At 35.5% G+C, this 20,266-nt stretch overlaps 1 protein-coding gene across 1 annotated transcript in view; it reads left to right on the top strand.

The window, feature by feature from the left end:
• The first annotated feature begins 5,889 nt into the window (after positions 1–5,889).
• Positions 5,890–20,266, top strand: part of LOC144969331 (nuclear receptor subfamily 2 group E member 1-like) — a 32,522-nt gene continuing 18,145 nt past the window's right edge. Inside the window, exons 1-2 of the mRNA XM_078908441.1 lie at positions 5,890–6,062; positions 13,720–13,805. Of these exons, the coding sequence (XP_078764567.1) occupies positions 13,751–13,805 (55 nt within the window). The 5' untranslated portion in view covers positions 5,890–6,062; positions 13,720–13,750. The remainder of the gene's footprint in view (positions 6,063–13,719; positions 13,806–20,266) is intronic.

Genomic DNA, 20,266 nt, shown 5'->3' with positions numbered 1-20,266 from the left:
CGGGTTTTTTTTTCAATTTTGGCTAGAAACGTTTTGATTCAAACAGCAATTGACGTGAATAACCTTCAACCTGTTAAAAAGTCTCAAACCTGATGCTTCAAAAAAGAAAATAATCTGAAGTTGGAGACTTTTGACAAGTTTAATGGTTATAAAATCTTAATACAGCTATATTCGATCGAACAATTTCTTGTTGATATTTTTTTTAAAAGGTGTATTCTCAAAGCATGACAGAAAAAAATGATTATACACAGACACTTTGATTACTATCTGGTTAATGACATGACCTCAACATTCACTCCACAACAAGATACCGACTCTCATAACTGTAATTTAGAACTACTTGTATTGATATCATGACGGGGAGAGGCCATCTTCCTGTTTGGTCAATACAACCAAATACCATTAACTGGCAAAACGCTTTTAAAAAAAAAATTGGCCAGAAAGTTTTGAATTCTATTCGAATTCTATCATCGATGAATAATAATGACCCTCGGCTTGTCAAAAATTCTTAAACCTGAGACTTTAAAAAAGATAAATTGAGGGTTATTTTGATTCATCGATGTTTAAAATATAAAATTTATAGCAAAAATGAAAAATTGTTTTGTCAATGTCGGCACGACAGTATAAGCAAACCACTCATTCCAATGCTATAAACTCTTCTCTGAAATGATACCCAGACTTCGAGGATCAAGTCAGATAAAGAGGCTTGTCACTCATTGTCGTGCGTGAAGACACTTCTACAACATTTGCTTACAGAGCCGGAGGCCGGATCAATGTGTGAGTTTTGTTACTTCCGATCTCTTGTCTTTCCTCTGCACTCCCCCTTTTCCCGCCTCTCGCCTCCACCTGCCTTTTTCTCAACCTTTCACTGATAACTTCCCATCATTTTGCCAAATACCCAAGTCCAATGATGATGATCCTCTGTCAATCGGCCATTAGAAGCAGTGTGGGCGTCAAAACCCGGGCTGGTAACGTTTCATCGACATTAAATTTCTTAATTTATGGAAATGTGAGTGGCCTACTATCAAAAGACATGTCCACGAATAGGGAAGAAGATTAGTATGATAAGACTTTTGGGTCATTTTAATTTTACCGATATTAGAAGGACGAGTTTTCTGGTCAAACATTTTTTTAATGTGCTATTTTTAGAAGGGCACGACTTTCAGCACGTGAACGGCAGGTTAGAAGTTCGAGTTCCGATATGTGCGGAAAGTTGAGTGATTTGAAAAAAAGCTATTTAGACGTCTAGTCATATTTCATCACAATAATCGGCTGTGAATAAATTTCAGACCACTTCCAAAGTTGTCTCTCAAACGATAGTAGTGACTTACTAGCATAGTGTCTCGTCTAACATGTGTATTACTATTTGCTTGGGATCCATTTTAAAAACGCTTTTCACTTTAATTTTGTGAACATCGCGCTTTATAGATCTCATCTTTACAAAAATTCAGAAATCGTAATCAATCATTAAGTCCAAAGGAAAATATCAGTACGTTGCGAGTGCATTTCACGTCAAAGATTTTATCAATGGCTCTGCAAGGAAATTTGAGTTGTTCTTTTGTTCTTTTATGGTTTTGAACAAAAACTGAAACAAAAATTAGTATTACAAAAACTAGCATCGGTGGCTGAGGGATACAGTGACTCATCTCGGAACAAAATCAATGTTGAGGTAGATGGGTGTTAAAACTCTTGCCCCGGTTTTATGTCCTTAAGTAAGACACATTCGACGTATGTATGAACCCACATGATTTGAATGAGTACCTGACTATAGGAAGTGATGTACCTATATTGTAAGAATGTTTGCTAGTAAATCAAATGCATAATAGGTTTCTTACATTGTATGAAATGAAAATTCGGTTTCACGCGGCCTTCTGGATGAATAAAGGAAGCATTTGGAAGCTCGTTTAGTATGATGAATCCGTGAATAACACACACACAACACACACACACACACACACACACACACACAACGTTATCCTTCAAAGCCATGAGGCCTATGGAGCCGAAGTTTATCCCGGCAATAGCGTGAAGCGAACAATAGCAACTGCTTTCTAGACTTTGGATAGGACTCTAGACTATCGCAAAGTACTTTCCACCAGCTATTAGAGAACCATTTACCCAATCACTGCTGGGTGGACAGGAAGGTCAGACAAAAATATTGATTTCACCCGGGAGGTCTCAGTCGCTTTGCGTGTGAAGCGAGTGCTCTACCAACAGAGCTATCAGCCCCCCCCCCTCCCCCACCCCCCGCACACACACACACACACACACACAGATAAACACAAACACACACACACAATACGCACAAAAAACAAAAACAATAATAGAATTTGAATTTGAGATTCAATAACTCTGAACATTACCAAGTAGGGGATATATATATATATATATAAATTTGTGAATCATTAATCTACGATAAGTTTAGCACGAATATGCCAATTCTTTGATGTTCACGTCAGTGGTTCAAGATTTAGTTGTTAGGTTGTCTTGGTATCATTTTGCTGTCTTGTCAGACCATTGATGTCTTGAAAGCGAAAGCATCGGGCCGAATGCTTCTTGCTGTGCCACCTCTTTTTCTAATCATCACCATCATCTTCGTCGTCGTCCGTCGTCATCGTCGTGGTCATGACCATCCTCCTCCTCCTACTTCTCCTTCTCCTTCTCCTCCTCCTTCTCATCATCATCATCATCATCATCATCATCATCATCATCATTATTTATTATTGTCGTCGTCGTCATTTAAAACACCATCCTCGTCAACAGGTACTTGGTGCAATTTCATCTAGAATACCGAGGCAAAGAACATGCATCCAATTAAATGTGATGATGTACAATGGCCGCCAAAAATATTTTGAATAAAACTTGAATTGCCGGGGTCCCGATTAATCAGTGATAGTGATAAATGGACAATACTGTTAATGGCGAGGTACTCATCCTACACCACTATGTTGAGAAAATGTGTGGCATGAGTTTTTTTCCCAACGACTAAGCTAGCTTTGCACCGCCCACAGCAGGACCCGAACCCGAACCCGATCACAAGCAAAGTGTCATACCACTAGACCACAAAGCACCTCATCTTCCATGTCTGCGATTGGGAGCAGATTTCAGTTCAGATTTCGATTGCAAGTTGCTGTCAAAACAAAAGGGCCGATAATTTACTTGTGTAGGAATTCTCCCCTGCATGAGCATAAATTAGACAGCAAAGAGTTACATTTACGCGCTGCAGACGACGTATCACGTATCGCATATCACGAAAATATCAAATGGATGGCTAATCGTAGAAGAATAAATATTTTTTGGTCCAATCCATGTACTGATAGATTTGTATTGTTTATACCAAAAGATACCTTCTACAATTACCCGGCCATGTGTTATTTTCGTGATGCGTGATACGTAATATGGCATACATATATATTGCGCAACTATAATTAACTGAACTTCTAGGTGGGCCATTAGACTCGAATCGCGTTTATCCGTTTCTTTTTTAAGGAACTGGCTATTGTTTTTTAGAGTACCAAAACCAAAATCTTCATCTTTCTGCTCCTCATAGTAGAGAAAACTCAATTTTCGGAATCCGGTCTGCGTCGACATAATACCTATTTGATTTGATGGGTCACAAACTGTGGTGGCATTTTTGATGTGTAGAACTATTAATGAAAATGTTGCTACTCGAAGCTCGAAGAAATAAATAAATTACAATACGAAATTGAATTAAAGCTTCAATTTAATAAAAGAAAACAGGTAATGTGGACGTTTCGGGTTTTCCCTTTACCAACAAAACAGGATGAATGAAACAATACAGACGAATGAGAGGTGTGAGAATGGCATTGATTAAGGGGAAACCCCAAAATGTCCTCCTTATCTGTTTTCCCAACGCCATTCTCATAATCTCTCTCTCATTCGTCTGCAGTGTTTCATTCATCGCGCTTTGTTGATAAAAGGGAAATCCGAACGGTCCATATGATCTGTTTTCGTTTATTGCATGCATGAAAGCTTCCATTTAATTCCCTATTGTTATATGAACTGTACTGATGGACGCCGGGCAGATGGTTATTTTTATTTATTGATCATGTATTTAATATAGATAGAACGAAGTTGACGTCACTCAGGTCTTTGTTATTGGTTGTTTTTTGTTTTTTTTTTTGGTTTTTTTTGCCATCCATGTTTATGAATAATCCTCACTAAACTGTATTAACCAGACTATAAAGCTTCAAGATTACACATAGTTTTGTGTGTTGGTCCCTTTTATTTCCGGATGGCAAATAGTGAGTTTCTTAACCAAGGGCACATCATCTCTACCTATGGCACGACTTTGTAATAGTATGACACTAAGACCTTTATGTCATGAGTTCGAGTCCCGCCGTGGGAAGTGTATAGTTGAGTACTTGAAAAAGGCTCATCACTCAACATGTTCTCATCACACCCAGGAGTGAAATGAGTATCTGTCCGGTAACAGCCTTCGTTTCTGCCGGAAAAAAAAATGTACTAACGCAGCCAGGCGCCATATCTCGTCATACATGTTAAATGTTGCTTGGCTCATTTAAATACTTTCAGCACGTAAAGTAGATATTGTGTGATTTAAAAAAACAAAACAACAACAAGAGCAAATAAAAAAACTCCCATTGATAGAGCATTCGCTTCACAATCCAAAGGAACGGTTTCGATCTCCAGTACAGCAGAAACCTTTCATGACCCAATCCTTGTCCATTTCGTAGGGATTGGGCTATATTAGATCTGGGGGGGGGGGGGGGTACTGTGCGATAGACCAGCGTTCTATCCAAGGGGTAGTAAGCAAATTGTTATTGTCCGTTTAATGCTATAGAAACCTGGATACACTACGGCTCCATGGGCCTCGTGGCTCTTAAGGAAAACTATTTGTGGGGAGGGGGGGGGGGGCGTATAAGTCGTCCGATTAGCGCCTCTGCAATGTTGAATATATTAAACGGTCTCTTTTTAAACCTGCCCCCCCCCCCCACCCCTTCCCCTCCGGCTATATTATGTCTTATTGGGAGAAGCTATTTTAGCCAAACCGATTTAGTATTCACAATGTAACCCATATTTCGACAAGACCACAAGACTACAAAGTCGCATGAAACCTCGCATGTTATGTTAGAATTGTGATTTCTTGCTGATGATATTTCTCATAAAATTTCAATTTTGGAGGAAAAAAACAAAAACAAAAAAAAAAAAAAAACCCAACAAAAAAGATAAAAAAAAACAACAAAAAACACAAACAAAACAAACCAAAAAAACAAAACAACAACAAACAAACAAACAAAAAACACCCCAACAAGCAAGTCTTTTGCTCCTGAAAAATAAAATTGAAAAAAAAAAGTTTTAAAAAATCTATTTTTATAAAATCATCACTGTGAAAATAATAATATAATCTGATTCTGATGTGAGCTAAGAAAAAGGTAGACCTGCTCGTGGAATCAGTATAATGTTCACGGTAGGAAAGTCTTTATAGCTACATAAATAACGGAGGAAATTATCAATTGAATGCGATTCAGTCTCGTAGTTAAATGGTCAATATCATTTCCTTTCAATTTTCTCTTCTTCTCTTTTCTTTTCTTGTCTTTTACCATTCATTGTAGACACAGCTTCTGATCCAAGTTTGTCTCGATCTGCTTGTTGTATCGGTGATGCCAAATGTCTGTGTCAATGGACTGATTGTGTGAGTGTGTGTGCCCGGCGAATGGCTGACACTAGAGCTAAAACAGATCGATAAACCGACAAGAACGCGACCAAAAGCTGGTCTGGCACCGCCCACCTATTACTTCCTGCTCCAAGACAAGACCAGAAGCCGATAAAGCAACGGCATCAGCAGCAACAGCAGCAGCAGCAGAGACAGCAGCGGCCACGGTGCCAAGTGTCGCGATAAAACGGAAGTCGTTGAATAACGGAAACAATAAATAAATAAATCCGATCCAGTTGTCAGAAATCACGGAAATCCGGCCGATTCTTCAGTCGGCGACATCTTTATCTTTGCTCAAGCAATCTTCTCGACTTCGTTTTTTGGGGGGGAAGTTTACCGTCACGGAGATTTATCTACAAATTGAAACGTATGTCAATTGTTGTTATGCCTGTGTCTTTTTATTTTATTTTATTTATTTATTTTAAAAATCAAATCATGTTTATTTTTGTTAAATCTTAATTTTCAAAATATTCTTATAAAACTAGTCGGTAAATCTTAACTTAATATATTGAATATTGTAACAGATTTAAAAGAAGAAATAATTTTATGACCTTTAAAAAATAATTTATTTATTCATTCATTTATCTATATATTTACTCACAATTGTATTTACTTGTATTGTTTTTGTTTTTCTTAATTTATTAAAATACACATTTTTAGACTCCTGTTTCAGTAAGTAAAGTAATTTATAATTCTTGAGAGCTCTACAGACTCCGTTAAACTGTAATTTATACCAGTTTCTATTACATAAAACGGTGAGCCCTATAGATTGTCCTCCCCTAAGTAAAGATACCGGGTTTATCGAACTTCACTCTGAGCTGATCATGCAAGGTTGATCGTGCCCAGTGACCGGATGGGCACCAATGATTTCTTTTATCCGGGGCCCAGATAATACCACGGGTAAAGTACATTACTTCACTCGACTCAGGAATGAATGCGTGCCAGTGACATCTATATTATGAAGTCCTAGATGCGTGCCTAACTGTAGGCAATCAAATATATTGTAAGAGTGCCAGTACAACATGGACGTCTGACAAATGACATAATATAGCGTATGAAATGACAATTACGTTCCATAATATGGTATGCTTGGGTAATAAATGACATTATAAAGCGCATTGCGCATGGTACAATTCATGGAGATGCTCCATATTCTTCTTTTTAAAGATATGATTTCCATTTCGTAAAGCATCTTAGTACTGTTGCCTTGGGTTTTCTATGTAGAATGGAAACAGAAATAAAACTCCCAGTGAGACAGTGGCACAAAGACAACAGATATCCACTATGTTAATTTGAAATGACAATTATGTTCCATAATGATATGGTTTGCTTGGGTAATAAATGACATTATAAAGCGCATTGCGCATGGCATAGTTTGTAAAAATGCTCCATATTATTCTTTTTTAACAACACGATTTGCATTCTGTCTTAGTGTCGATGCCTTGGGTTTACTATGAAATTAGAAATAAGACTCAATGAGTCAGTGGGATAATGACAGTCGATATCTATTTTGTTAACTTGAAATGACAATTTTGCTCCATATTATTATGGTCTGTTGGGTTTTAAATTACATTATAAAGTTCAGTGAGCATGGTAAAATTTGTGAACATTTTTCATATTAAAAAAAACCCAACATAATTTGCATTCTGTAAAGCATATTAGTGCTGTCTGTTGTGTCGACTTTATTATGTAGAATAAATACAAAATGAACCTGTGATATAATGTCAATAGATAACCCCTATGTTAACTTGAGCATAACTTGAGCATTTTATAGACGTGCTCACAACGTTTTTAAGGAGTCCCTAGCCAAAGGTAAGATTTAATGTGCAGGACGAGACAAAGCGCCATACAAATTTTGTTTTCGACAGAGACAATGATATTAATATATGTGCAAATTGGTTATAAATGTTAAAATCTGTTATTCATTTTAAAACTTAAGTCAAAATATGCCTAAATTCCGACTTTCATTTTAAAACTTAAGTCAAAATATACCTAAATTCAGACATTCACATTTGAACTTATGTCAACAGATTTTTAAAATCCAATAATCATTTAAAAATTTAAGTCAAAATATTCCCAAATTCCGAATTATTTGGAGATGATCGAGTCCTGGGGTAGAAATTGCAAAGCCTAGAAAATTGATACACGAAAAAATAAATATAAATAAATAAATAAATAATTAAATAAATAAATATATAAATAAAACAAAACTAAAAAAAAGGAACAAATAACTAGATAGATTAATAGATACAAATGAACAAATAAATAAAAATGAATAGACAAGTAAATAACTTAAATCGATAAATAAACATATAGATAAAAAGATAATTTTTTTTTCAAAGTGATACCGTATACATCAAGGTGATAAGTGACTCATCGTCTCAAGTGGCATTACGTCGGGGTGAGACTCGTGTCCAAAAGTCAATTCAAAGCTAAAATATCAGAAATATGAAATTTTAGGGTTTTCACTATCGACGGATCAAAACTCTGAAGTCTACATACGAACTTTGCGTGACATGTTTTATTTAATTTTGGGCAGATCATACCCCTGATGTCATCAGCGGTCTGATCCGCCCAAAATTAAATAAAATATGGTGCGCAAAGCTCGAATGAAGTAAACTTCAGAGGTTTGATCCGCCGACCATTGATATCACATCCGATCACTAACAATCTGAGGCAAAAATTTCAATGAAAAAAAAAAGAAAAAGAAAAAAGGGAAAATAAAAGCTGAAAGCCCAAAAATAAAAGCAAAACAAAACAAAAGAATAAAGAAACAACAAACACTAAATAAAAAGGGAAAAAAAACACAAAAAATACAACAACCCCCCCCCCAACACACACACACACACACACACACACAAAATAAACCCCAAACAACAACAACAACAACAATATTTAAACCCACAAAAAGAAAAACAACAACAACAACCACAACTAAAAAAACAAACAAACAAGAAACAAAAAACCCCAACAAAACCCTCGTATTTTTTATCTTAATCAATTAATGAATTAATCACTTCATCTATTAAATTGTCTATATATTGGTTAATGTATCTATTTATTAATTTATTTATTTACTATTTATTTTTTAAATTTATTGTGGACTTTCGCATTATGTCCGTGGGTAAGACACTTTACTCGAGTTGATTCGTTCATAAATCGGTATCCACGAGTATGTAAAGGACTCCATACAGATGACGTGGAAATATTTTGTTCTCAAGTTATAAATAACTCTGGAGATTTTATTATTTCGGAAATTAGCTTTAATATATTTCTAAATGTTATAGACATACACAATTGTAAATAGATAAGACAAAATAAAATTTTAAGAAAAATTGAGGAATGAACCAATCACGAAAAAAAAAAAAAAATGAAAAAGAAGGGACAGAGAACGAAAGAATAGTAATTAAAAAAAAAACAAACAAAAAAACAAATAAACAAATAAAACAAGAAAAATCAAACAAAAAGACCGCCCCCCCCCAAAAAAAAAGCCCAACAAAACAACAACAATAACACACAATAAGTGGATATTTAAAATTCATGGATAAAATAATGTGGACATAAAAAGCTTGCAAAAAAGTAAAAGACAAACAAATATATATTTAATAAAAACAAACATATGATTGTCATCAATTTACAAAATTAATGTGTGTGTAAGAAAATATAAACAAACACAAATGAACAGATATAAAACAGTCTAAACAAACAAACAAACAAGATAGGGAGAGAGAGAGAGAGAGAGAGAGAGAGAGAGAGAGAGAGAGAGAGAGAGAGAGAGAGAGAGAGGAGAGAGAGAGAGAGGGAGAGAAGGAGAGAGAGAGAGAGGAGAGAGAGGGAGAGAGAGAGAGAGGAGAGAGAGAGAGAGAGAGAGAGAGAGAGAGAGAGAGGGAGAGAGAGAGAGGGAGAGAAGGAGAGAGAGAGAGAGAGAGGAGAGAGAGAGAGAGAGAGAGAGAGAGAGAGAGAGAGAGAGAGAGAGAGAGAGAGAGAGAGAGAGAGAGAGAGAGAGAGAGAGAGAGAGAAACAATAATAAAACAAACATCAAAAGAACTTAATCTCATGTCTGACCATGCTTGACAAATATCTTAAACATTGTTCGTGTGTACACAGGGATGGTCTTCAATCACGTTCTTGATACTGTATGAAATTAAAATGTTAATGTGGTTCCACGAGGCATTCTGGGAGATAGCGAGACATTTAGAAGCGCATTGAATTGAGCGTATTGTAACTTTAAATACGCACTATTTTTTATTTAATTTTATAATTAAAAATGTATTATTACACCTCCTTCCCTCTCTGTTCCAATAAAAATACGGGTTAGATTAAAAACATAGCATTATATGATGACCGATCGATGATGTGGTACGCGATGTTATCTGTGACCTGTCGTCTAGAATCAGTATTATGTCTTAGAGGCTTTGATGTTACCATATTTATGGACAATAAAGATCATATTATTATTATTATTATTATATTATTATTATTATTATTATTATTATTATTATTATTATTATTATTATTACTATTATTATTATTATTATTATTGTTATTATTGTTATTATTGTTATTGTTATTATTATTATTATTATTATTATTATTATATTAATTATTATTATTATTATTAGTATTATTATTATTGTTATTATTATTATTATTATTATTATTATTATTATTATTATTATTATTATTATTATTGTTATTATTATTATTATTATTATTATTATTATTATTATTATTATTATTATTATTATTATTATTATTATTATTATTATTATTATTATTATTATTATTATTATTATTATTATTATTATTATTATTAGAAATTTAATTCATGGCTAAAAATATGTGAGACTTTGGATTAGTTTAAATTATGTTTGATTGAGAAGAATGAACATAGTTTCCTAAAGATACAAAAATTGAAATTTCAACTTTAGGCTAGATTAAATAATAAATTCCCTTTATTCCATCCCTTAGGGGAAATGTTTTTTAAGGATCTATTCCAAGCGAAGACTGGAATAACCCAGGGTAGTCGAACTCGCTACCTTTCTGGTACGAGGCAAAGACCGTGCCGCTGAGCCACGCTCTCCCATAGATTAAAAATAACTTTAAAATCCCTTTTTGATATCTAGCCCATCACGACATAATATCGTTTTGAGGCGTTTGATCACATAGAGGGGCAGCTGGCTCAGTGGTACGGTCTTTGCTTCGTAGTATCCGAAAGATACCGAGTTCGATCACCCGCCGCTGCGCTGTGTGGCCTTGAGCAAGTCACCTTGCCCTAGCTTAATCTGCGGCGCTGCACTGCGGCTGACGTCTGGAATAGACCCTAGAGAAATTTTCCCTATGGGATGAATAAAGGGGATTTTATTTTTATCTATTTATTTATATTCCATTCAAATTTACCTTTTTTTTTCTTAAATTTTCTTAGAATTAGGTGTGATAATACGGTTTTTAACCGAAAAAGGTAACTTATTGAGGAAAAAAGACTTCATAGAAGACTAGGTCTGTCGGCTTAAAAGTATCGATTAAATTTTCCATTAAGATAATTGATATCATTTAATTTGATTTAATTACGTATTTTAAAAGGAGATTGAATTTAAAACAAGAAGGAAAGTGAATATACGATTCTTCTACACTCCTGCTGTTTGGAATTCCGGACCGTTGCACGAGCTTGCGAGTGCGCGTTGGAAACAAAGTTCGAATTCCAAAACGCATGAGTGTAAGAAATATTTTATTCTACCCCTCAATCAATTCCGATTCTGGTCATCTCTCAGTAAAAGATATTTAAACAATACTTAAATGACATACCTATTACTTCTTCTTTTTTCTTTTTTTTTTCCAAAAAACCGAATTTTAATCAAATTTAACTTTTGATAATCTGACGTCACAATTAATAATTGTAAACTTGATATCATCACGCGTTACTATTTAGGGAGAGGGGTAGAATAATGTGGATTCTCAAACTGCGAAATATTATATTCAATATTTAATTTTGACTATGAATTCAATTGTGTTCAAGTCGACGTGTTATTATTTGCAGGTCTGATAACCCAAAAATGTTATGGGCTCATTGTTGTAATGGAAATACTCTCAAACGAACGCAAAATATACTCCATTACATCAATGTTTACTCAGCCCACAATTGCGTTCGGTTATCAGACCTGCAAATATGTGCATTAGAAGAGTGATTTTCCAAAACTCCCTAACTCCATTTTTTCTCCATTTTGAGACATTGAGGATTATTTCTCCTTAGAATTCTCTTTCGGTCTATCATTTTATCATATTTAAACCTCAAATTCACACACATCCAGGGAAATTCTTTTGCCATTTGATGTTTAAAATACGATTTATGATTCAATTTATCTCATGGATGATAAATCTCAAAAAGTCGAAAAATCGACTTAACGAGTTTTGGATAACAAGCCTTCATTGTAATAAGTATTTAAAAAAAAAATATGATTATAGAACCATTCATAAAGAATGTTAACAAGCCTACGGGTCATGTTGGAACAATAAAAAAGAGTTGGGGAAAAATGACATAAAGTTGACTCAACTCATCCCTAGGCGAATTTTAATTTTTTTTTATTTGAGGGGGAAAAGGCAACACAAAAATAAATCTAGCGTCAGGCGATTGATTGGGTAGCTGGGTCTGTTTTATCTGGCCGAAAGTACTTTGCGATAGATAACCGTATTATCCAAATTATTACAATCAAATGCTACTACTATCCTTTGAATGCTGTATAGTCGGGATAGACTCCGTCTCCACGGAGAGGCCCGAAGCCTAAGAAGGACGACTTTTTTCTTCTATTTTATGCCGTCAATAATAGCTTACTCAATAGTAAATTTTCTTCTCTTATATATGCTGTGCTTTTGGCTAAGAAACTCACAACATTGCAATCCGGAAATATTTGGACCAACACACAAAACTCTTTGTAATCTTGAACGTTTATAGTCTGATTAATACACTTAGTGAGAAGAACTCAAAAACATGGATGGCAAAAAACAATATCAAAACCCGAGTGACGTCAATTTCGTTCTATCTATATGGAAGTTCTCTACTATCTAAGCCGAAAGAAATATACAGGAGCAACCCCTCCTATGTGGTCTAGTGGTATGACACTCGCCTTCAGATCAGAAGATCCAGGGGTCGAGTCCAGCTCGAAGCATCGCATGATTGAGTCCTTGGAACAGGCTCTTTACTCGCATTCTCTCACCGTACTCAGGTGTAAAATGAGTACCTGGTCGTTACAAGCGTTGACTGTCGGATAAAATTGTAACATCGCCTAACAGGCGTCATGTCTCGTCCTACATGTTAAGTGTTGCTGTTGGGTTTGGATTCCATGCAAAGCACTTTGATCACGTTTAATGGAAATTGCACTATATATATACGCTCAAGTTTTTAAATAACAACTCATTTTCTATTTGGATGTTATCTAGCAGGTTGGAAGGTCAACTCCTTGTGTTATTCAGAGTCTCATATTAATTATACACATTCCAGAGGTTATTATTCATTTCCATTGTAGAAAAAAAAAAACCAAGAAAAAAACGTGGTCGCTTGGATTAGGAAACCAGAAATACTTGCTACCTCTTGGATTAGATGCTCATGTCGCAAAGTACAGTGCAAAAAGCGTGCCATATCGAATCCGAGCGTGTTGAAATCTTATGCTCTCATCTTGGCAATAACTTTCAAACCTAGGACTTCGCGAGGTCCTAGGTTTGAGAGTTTTTTGCCAAGATGAGGGTGACTTAAATCGATCGATATTTGAAGGACGAGTTTTCTGGCCTAATTTTAAAATATTATGTGATTTTCCAGAGTACGACAGTTATAATCCCTGCAATATGTAAACATGACCCAGCTCCTCATTGACTGGTGTATTCACAAAAAGATGAAAATAATTCTAAAATATTGCAGATCTGAGCCAGGGTCATGTAAATTACAACCATTCACTCTAGCTATATTCAGTCAGTCTCTTATTCTTTAAACACCCCCCCCCCCCCCCCACCTTTTTTTTTTCAAACTCACACAGGTTGGGCCTCGTCGTCTGCACATCTCAGTAAATGTTGCGTCCTGAGTTACCGGTCATTACGGCCACAGCCAGGCCGCCTCCAAAAAGTAAGGCGCAATTTCTTTATCTAGCTTTCTGTCTACCTATCTATCTGCCAATCTATCTATCTATCTATCTATCTAACTATCTATCTATCTGCCAACCTGTATCTATCTATTTATCCATTTGCCTGTCTATTCATTTATATATCTCTCTATCTATTATCTATGTGTGTGCGTGTGTGTGTGTGTGTGTGTGTGTGTGTGTGTGTGCGTGTCTACTCATCGATATGTCTACCCATCCATTCATCCATCTCTCTCTCTCTCTCTCTCTCTCTCTATCTCTCTCTCTCTCTCTCTCTCTCTCTCTCTCTCTATATATATATATATATATATATATATATATATATATATATATATATATATCTGTATGTCTGTCTTTCTTTCTTTCTTTCTTTCTTTTTTTTTATATCTTTGTCTATTAATCTATTGATGTAACACTGTTAATATATTTTGTTCATTTATTTTACAAGAACAAATCTAGAAAATAAAATAAAATAGTATCCCAAGTAAAATGACAACAAACCTTAAAACTAACGAACGTTACTTTTCAAGTCACGTCTGCGTCAATGCAAACTTTGAACAGAATTCGATCTTCTCATGGACCTCATTAAATATGAAACAAGCCAGGAATATCTCATATCCCTGGCAGTTTCTTGTGTCAGTTAGACAACATTTGAAAAGTTTAACGGCAAGATGAAGATGATTTTTGTGTTGACCGTTAAATATTGATTTTATCTGGCAACCAACAGACAAGAAGATGGATATCAGTTGTCAAGATGATCAAAATTTCAACTGTTGACAGAGTGATCTTGAGTCACAAATTGTCTGAAAGTTTTAAACTGCCTTTTATTTTTATAAAAATTGCGAACTTTTATATCGCGAAATTTCCAATAAATTTAATCATAGCGTTTTGCAATGTGTCTCAAGCTAACAGTAACACCAAATACAGCACTCACTGCATTCCAGCACGCCCTCGGGAGGAACCATAAAAAGCATGCTATAATAAGAGCGTGCCGAAATCCGATGCTCGTGGGAGGTAACCAATACATTTCGTCACCCAGCTGCTCTAGTGTATCATATATTATACTCTTCAACAGTCGTAACGTCACTTCCTTCCTAATGACGCATTGTAACTTAGTAACACTGGCTCTAAACTATCGGAACAATGACGGACGCCCGTATGAAATATTTCTCCGGCGAGCATAAAGGGTATCCAGAGGGGAAAAAAACCCCATAAATTTGATCCTGTTTTGACTTTGACACATTCTGATCACAAGGCATATGAAAAGTTCTAGCCAGCATGAAAAATAAAAAGTAATGATTTTCTTTGTTTAAAACCAAGATGGCCGCCGGTGCCGGGCGGCGTGACATCAGACTATTGAATCGTATTGCAACGCGTGCTCGAATTCGGCGTGCTAAAATCCAGTGAGTACTCTGACGAACTCTGGAAAAACCCATATTTGAAAATTTGGCTAGAAAATTCGTCCTTCGAATATCGATCGATTTAAATGACCCTCATCTTGTCAAAAACTCTCAAACCTGGGACTTCGCGATGTGGCGTGGTGGTTTACCTGTACGGTATCTCTTGTCAAAATTGTCAATCGATGTTAAGCGTCGTCAGTGGCCGGATAGGATGGGTTACAGTGAGTGTGAAAAAATCTGGTCTTTTGGGTAAGGGTATTAACACACACACAACCCCACTTAACTCAGATGTGAATGAGTACCTTACCTGGCTATAGGCAGTGAATGATATTATAAGAGTGTTAGAACAAAAGGATGCCTAACAGGCAACTGATACTGTATGAAATAGAAATGTGGTTCCATTTGGCGTGCTGGGAGAATAAAAGAAACATTCAGAGCATGATTAATCCGTGGAAATGCGCTATATATATATATATTATATATATATATATATATATATATATATATATTATATATATATATATATATATATATATATATATATATATATATATGCATGTTCAAATTTATTATTTTTATTTTAAGAATATTTTGTTTTCTGTCAAAACATTACTGTAGCATAGTACTGGACTCGCTGGGATTCCAGCACGCTCTGCACTACGAAACGCTAGAGCTTGGTGATCAAGTGTATTGGTTACCTCCCATGGGCATCGGATTTCGGTACGCTCGGATTCTAGCACGCTTTTTCACTTCTCCCGAGAGCGTGCTAGAACCCAGCGAGTACTGTAATAGTGATGCTTTTCAACTATCCTGCTCAACTTTCATAAAAGAGCCAAGAGCCTCTTTACATTTTTTAAAACTTCATTAGCTCAATATTGTTCCTCAGTTTCACTTTATTAATTCATTTTTGAAACTTCTTTATCTTACTGTTTTCACCGAAAGAGCTGTGGGTGTTGAGCAACTCTGGCGTCACATGCATTGAAAAGCTCTTGAGAGCAAATTAACTTTATAAAATTTAGACGTAACTGAGGTAAAAACTAGACCAGTAGTCACAAACATACTTATATGAAATAAATAGATTTTTGTATGATTATAAAAACCATATTTAACAAACATTGCCACAACCCATACCGTATATTTTGCGATATAAATCTAACATTCGCCCTAAGTGAATTAAATTATAACATCAGAATGGCGTTGTTTCGTGCTTGAGTAGAAACTCCATTCGTACACACATTATATGTTGGGTTCTGAGGTGAAAGTACTGTACCAGATATAAAAAAAAAGGAAGAAAAAACCCCAGAAGATTCCCCCCCCCCCCCCCCAGCTCTACTTAATTTTTTTGGTCTTTGTTGCTACGACTCAACTAAATATATTTCCATAACGTTTTGGTTTAATCGCATCTCTCTCTCTCTCTCTCTCTCTCTCTCTCTCTCTCTCTCTCTCTCTCTCTCTCTCTCTCTCTTTTCCATGCTGGTCACCAGCCCCCCTCCTCTGTCCTCTGTCTCTATTCAATAATTATCTACCCGTGGAAAAAGCCCCACCTGCTATTTTCACGACCTGAGCTTGGGGCCAAATTAATTCTGATTTGGTGATTTTAGTTAGCGTCGAGCCACGATTGATCTTCTCCATCTCCAGGCTACTCTTTGTCTTTGTGTTAACGTATTAGGGGACACAGCGAGATATCCTGGTGCCAAATAACTAAATATTTGGTTCCATCTTCAGATCTCTGTTTGGTTTCGCTTTGTGTTTGCTTTCGAAAAGATGTAATGTCACACGCAATGTTAAGTGAGAGTTCGATATCCACGTTTTCTGTGCTTTTATCATTGGATATCTTGAAAAGGAAATATATATAAGATATTTTTTTAAAATAAGAGAATGAATGAATACTACTACTACTACTACTACTACTACTACTACTACTACTACTACTACTACTACTACTACTACTACTACTACTACTACTACTACTACTACTACTACTACTACTACTACTACTACTACTACTACTACTACTACTACTACTACCAATGATAATAATGATAATAATAATAATAGTAGTAGTTGTAGTAGTAGTAGTAGTAGTAGTAGTAGTAGTAGTAGTAGTAGTAGTAGTAGTAGTAGTAGTAGTAGTAGTAGTGGTAGTAGTAATAGTAGTGGTGGTGGTGGTGGTAATGGAAGTAGTGGTAGCATTATGAGGAGAGGGAGTGGGATGAGGAGTAGCTGTAGTAGTCGTAGTAGTAGTAGTAATAGTTGTAGTAGTATTAGTAGCAGTAGTTGTTGTTGTCGCGATAGATGTACTAGTAGTAGTAGTAGTAGTAGTAGTAGTAGTAGTAGTAGCAGCAGCAGCAGCAGTAGTAATATTATCGTCACATACCTGGAGTGGAGTGGGGAAATATGTATGAAAAGCCTTGGCCAAAGACACTAAGTTGTTAACTAGATTTTCCACCTATGCGATCAGTGACCGCGTTTAACATCGTTTGACTTCGTAACAAGACGTTGAGCTGTAAAGTTCACTATAGAAACCTCAGCCTCATTGACTTCATTTGTAGTCTGACTATGACACGCGCTTTCGGATCCGGAGGTCCAGGGTTCCAGTCCCGCTCTGAGCGGCGCATAGTTGAGTTCTTTCACCTTACTCGTGCGTAGAATAAGTACCTGACCGTTAACAGCGCTATCTCTCTCGGGGGGGGGGGGGGGGGGGGGGGGGGGGGGGGGGGGGGGGAAAATGTAATATTTCGCCTAACAGGTATCATATCCCATCTTACATGTAAAGCATTGCTGTTAGCCAGGGACCTCCTGTGAAGCGCTTTGAGCACGTTCACTATAAAAGCTCAAGTTTCTAATAAACTTCAAATAATATCGTCTCGAACCTCATACTTCAAAGACATGTCGGGTTTGAGACTTTTTGACAAGTTGAGTGTCATTTTAGTTGATCTACATTAATTGAAACAAAATTATTCTGATCAAATAAATGAAAAAAAAAGTGTTTTGGGAGATTGTGACAGCTTATTATGGGTTGGCAAATCCATCCAAACAACCTGGACAACATAGACGATTCAGCTGAAATTCATGATTCGTTGACACAGACAGAAATGCTAAAAACAAGAAACCCGGAAGATTGCCATATTGTTAAAATCAAACCTGTGATTGTGTTTCTATGTTTTGAATCTCAGAAAACAAAACTTAAATGTTTGTTTTCCCCCTGGCCTTCAACTTCAAACTTCAAGGAACGTGATTTGCTGGGTCTAGTCGTACAGCATTATTATTTAGCATACAAAATTTCGAATCAAAATAATTACGTCACTATTTGATTGTCACAAATCGCGTTGTTTACTTTTTTAACCCTTCAAAGACTAACGATGTTAACACAATCTGTCATTACGTGAGCGTGCATCTGTTCTCACTCTATCTTCCATTGTACTAAAAAACGTGAATCCTTTGATAACCGTAACAGGTCGATTGTCTACCGTGAACTGACAGCAGACGACAGGCTGAAATGAAACACAGACTCATTTTTGCGAGATTTATCCAAATGTGGGACCAGCAGACGAGAATACACCTGAAAACAAATACGATATTTGTTTTGCGAGTTATGGAGGGATAAAAATGTCGAATTCTTAATGGTTTTGATATGAATCCGAAAGTGATTTTGTTTCAAGCCTTTTTGGCTAATTAGTACGAGAATATTTGAATTTAATTATTTCATGTTTGGTGTCTGGACTGTTTCGTCAAAATATCAAATCATCTGTCTATTTGTTCACACCCATCTAATTTCAACCGTGGTGAATCTGTCGGTAAATCATTTAAAGAGTATCGGTTGAACTGTTCATCTGATGGAGATTTGATATTCTTTTTTACTTTTGTTGGGTTTTTTTTGTTGTTGTTTTTTTTTTTTTGTTTGCTTTTGTTTTGTTTTTTTTTTGGGTATTTTTTTTCTTCTTGATGAACTGAACTCTTCCTACTTAATAATTCTCTCTCTCTCTCTCTCTCTCTCTCTCTCTCTCTCTCTCTTTTTTTTTTTCTCTCTCTCTCTCTCTCTCTCTATCTCTCTCTCTCTCTTGCTCTTTCTTTACTTCTGTTTTGTTTTGTTTTTGTTCCTTTTCTCTGTAACGTATGTCCATTGTTTAATGATATGTTAACCCCTACGTCACCTTATTTACCGATGTAAGGATCGAATATTGTTGTAATGGAAAACATTTAGCACTGGTTTGAGACCAAAACAATAAAGGTTATCACACTTATTGTAAATATAAGTACGTCGGTTTGCCGAAACAAAATTTGTCTTCAATGATGTTTTATGAATAATTCTTATGAAAGCGTAATTTTAAAAATTTAAGATATTGGTCAAAAATGATTTTAACAACTTTAAAAAAAAATGAAATAAAAAGAATAAAAATATAAGGAGATCTTCTGCACTTTCCTCGCGGTAGGTTTTCACTTTATATTGTTATTTTAACCGCGGATCTTTTGTCAGACGTTTATTTATTCATTATGTAAATTTTATGTAGCATTTTAAAAGCTTTAGAACAAACTTTGGTTGATTGGTAACAATTAAAATGTCTAAATATGAAAATTGTTTTGGTTCTCCGCTGTCATTGTCGTTGAAGTAATGAAAGATAGTGCAGTTTTTTTTGGTTGAGGTTTTTTATCTATTAGGGTTAGCTCGAGGTCTGACTGTTTTTGTTTTTTTTTTGCTTGTATTTTTTGTTTGTTTGTTTGTTTGTTTGTTTTGTTTTTGTTTTTTGTTTTTTCTAATTGGAGTAGTTATATGTTGCAGTAAAGGTCCAAGGGTTTTTGCTTTTCCTCTTAGGATTAGTTAAAAGTACTAAGTTTTCTTTTTATTTTTTTTTTATTTTGGGGTTAGTTAAATGAATATTTGGGTTGTTTCCCTCAGCTCGAGGAACGTGCGGAAGGCCTCCCAAAATATATAACAATGACGTTTTGGCCCAAAACTTTTTTTCGGCCAAAAACCATTGTCTGCCGAAGGATTGAGTCCGAAATGTACCGTTTGACGTACCTTTTTTTTATTAATAAAAAAGGTT

Source organism: Berghia stephanieae, chromosome 3 (assembly GCF_034508935.2).
Source record: "Berghia stephanieae isolate SIO BIC M18660-M18661 chromosome 3, UCSD_Bste_1.3, whole genome shotgun sequence".
NCBI classification, from domain to species: domain Eukaryota; kingdom Metazoa; phylum Mollusca; class Gastropoda; order Nudibranchia; family Aeolidiidae; genus Berghia; species Berghia stephanieae.
Note: the sequence above shows the minus strand (reverse complement) of the source record. Positions and strands in the feature narration are given on the sequence as shown.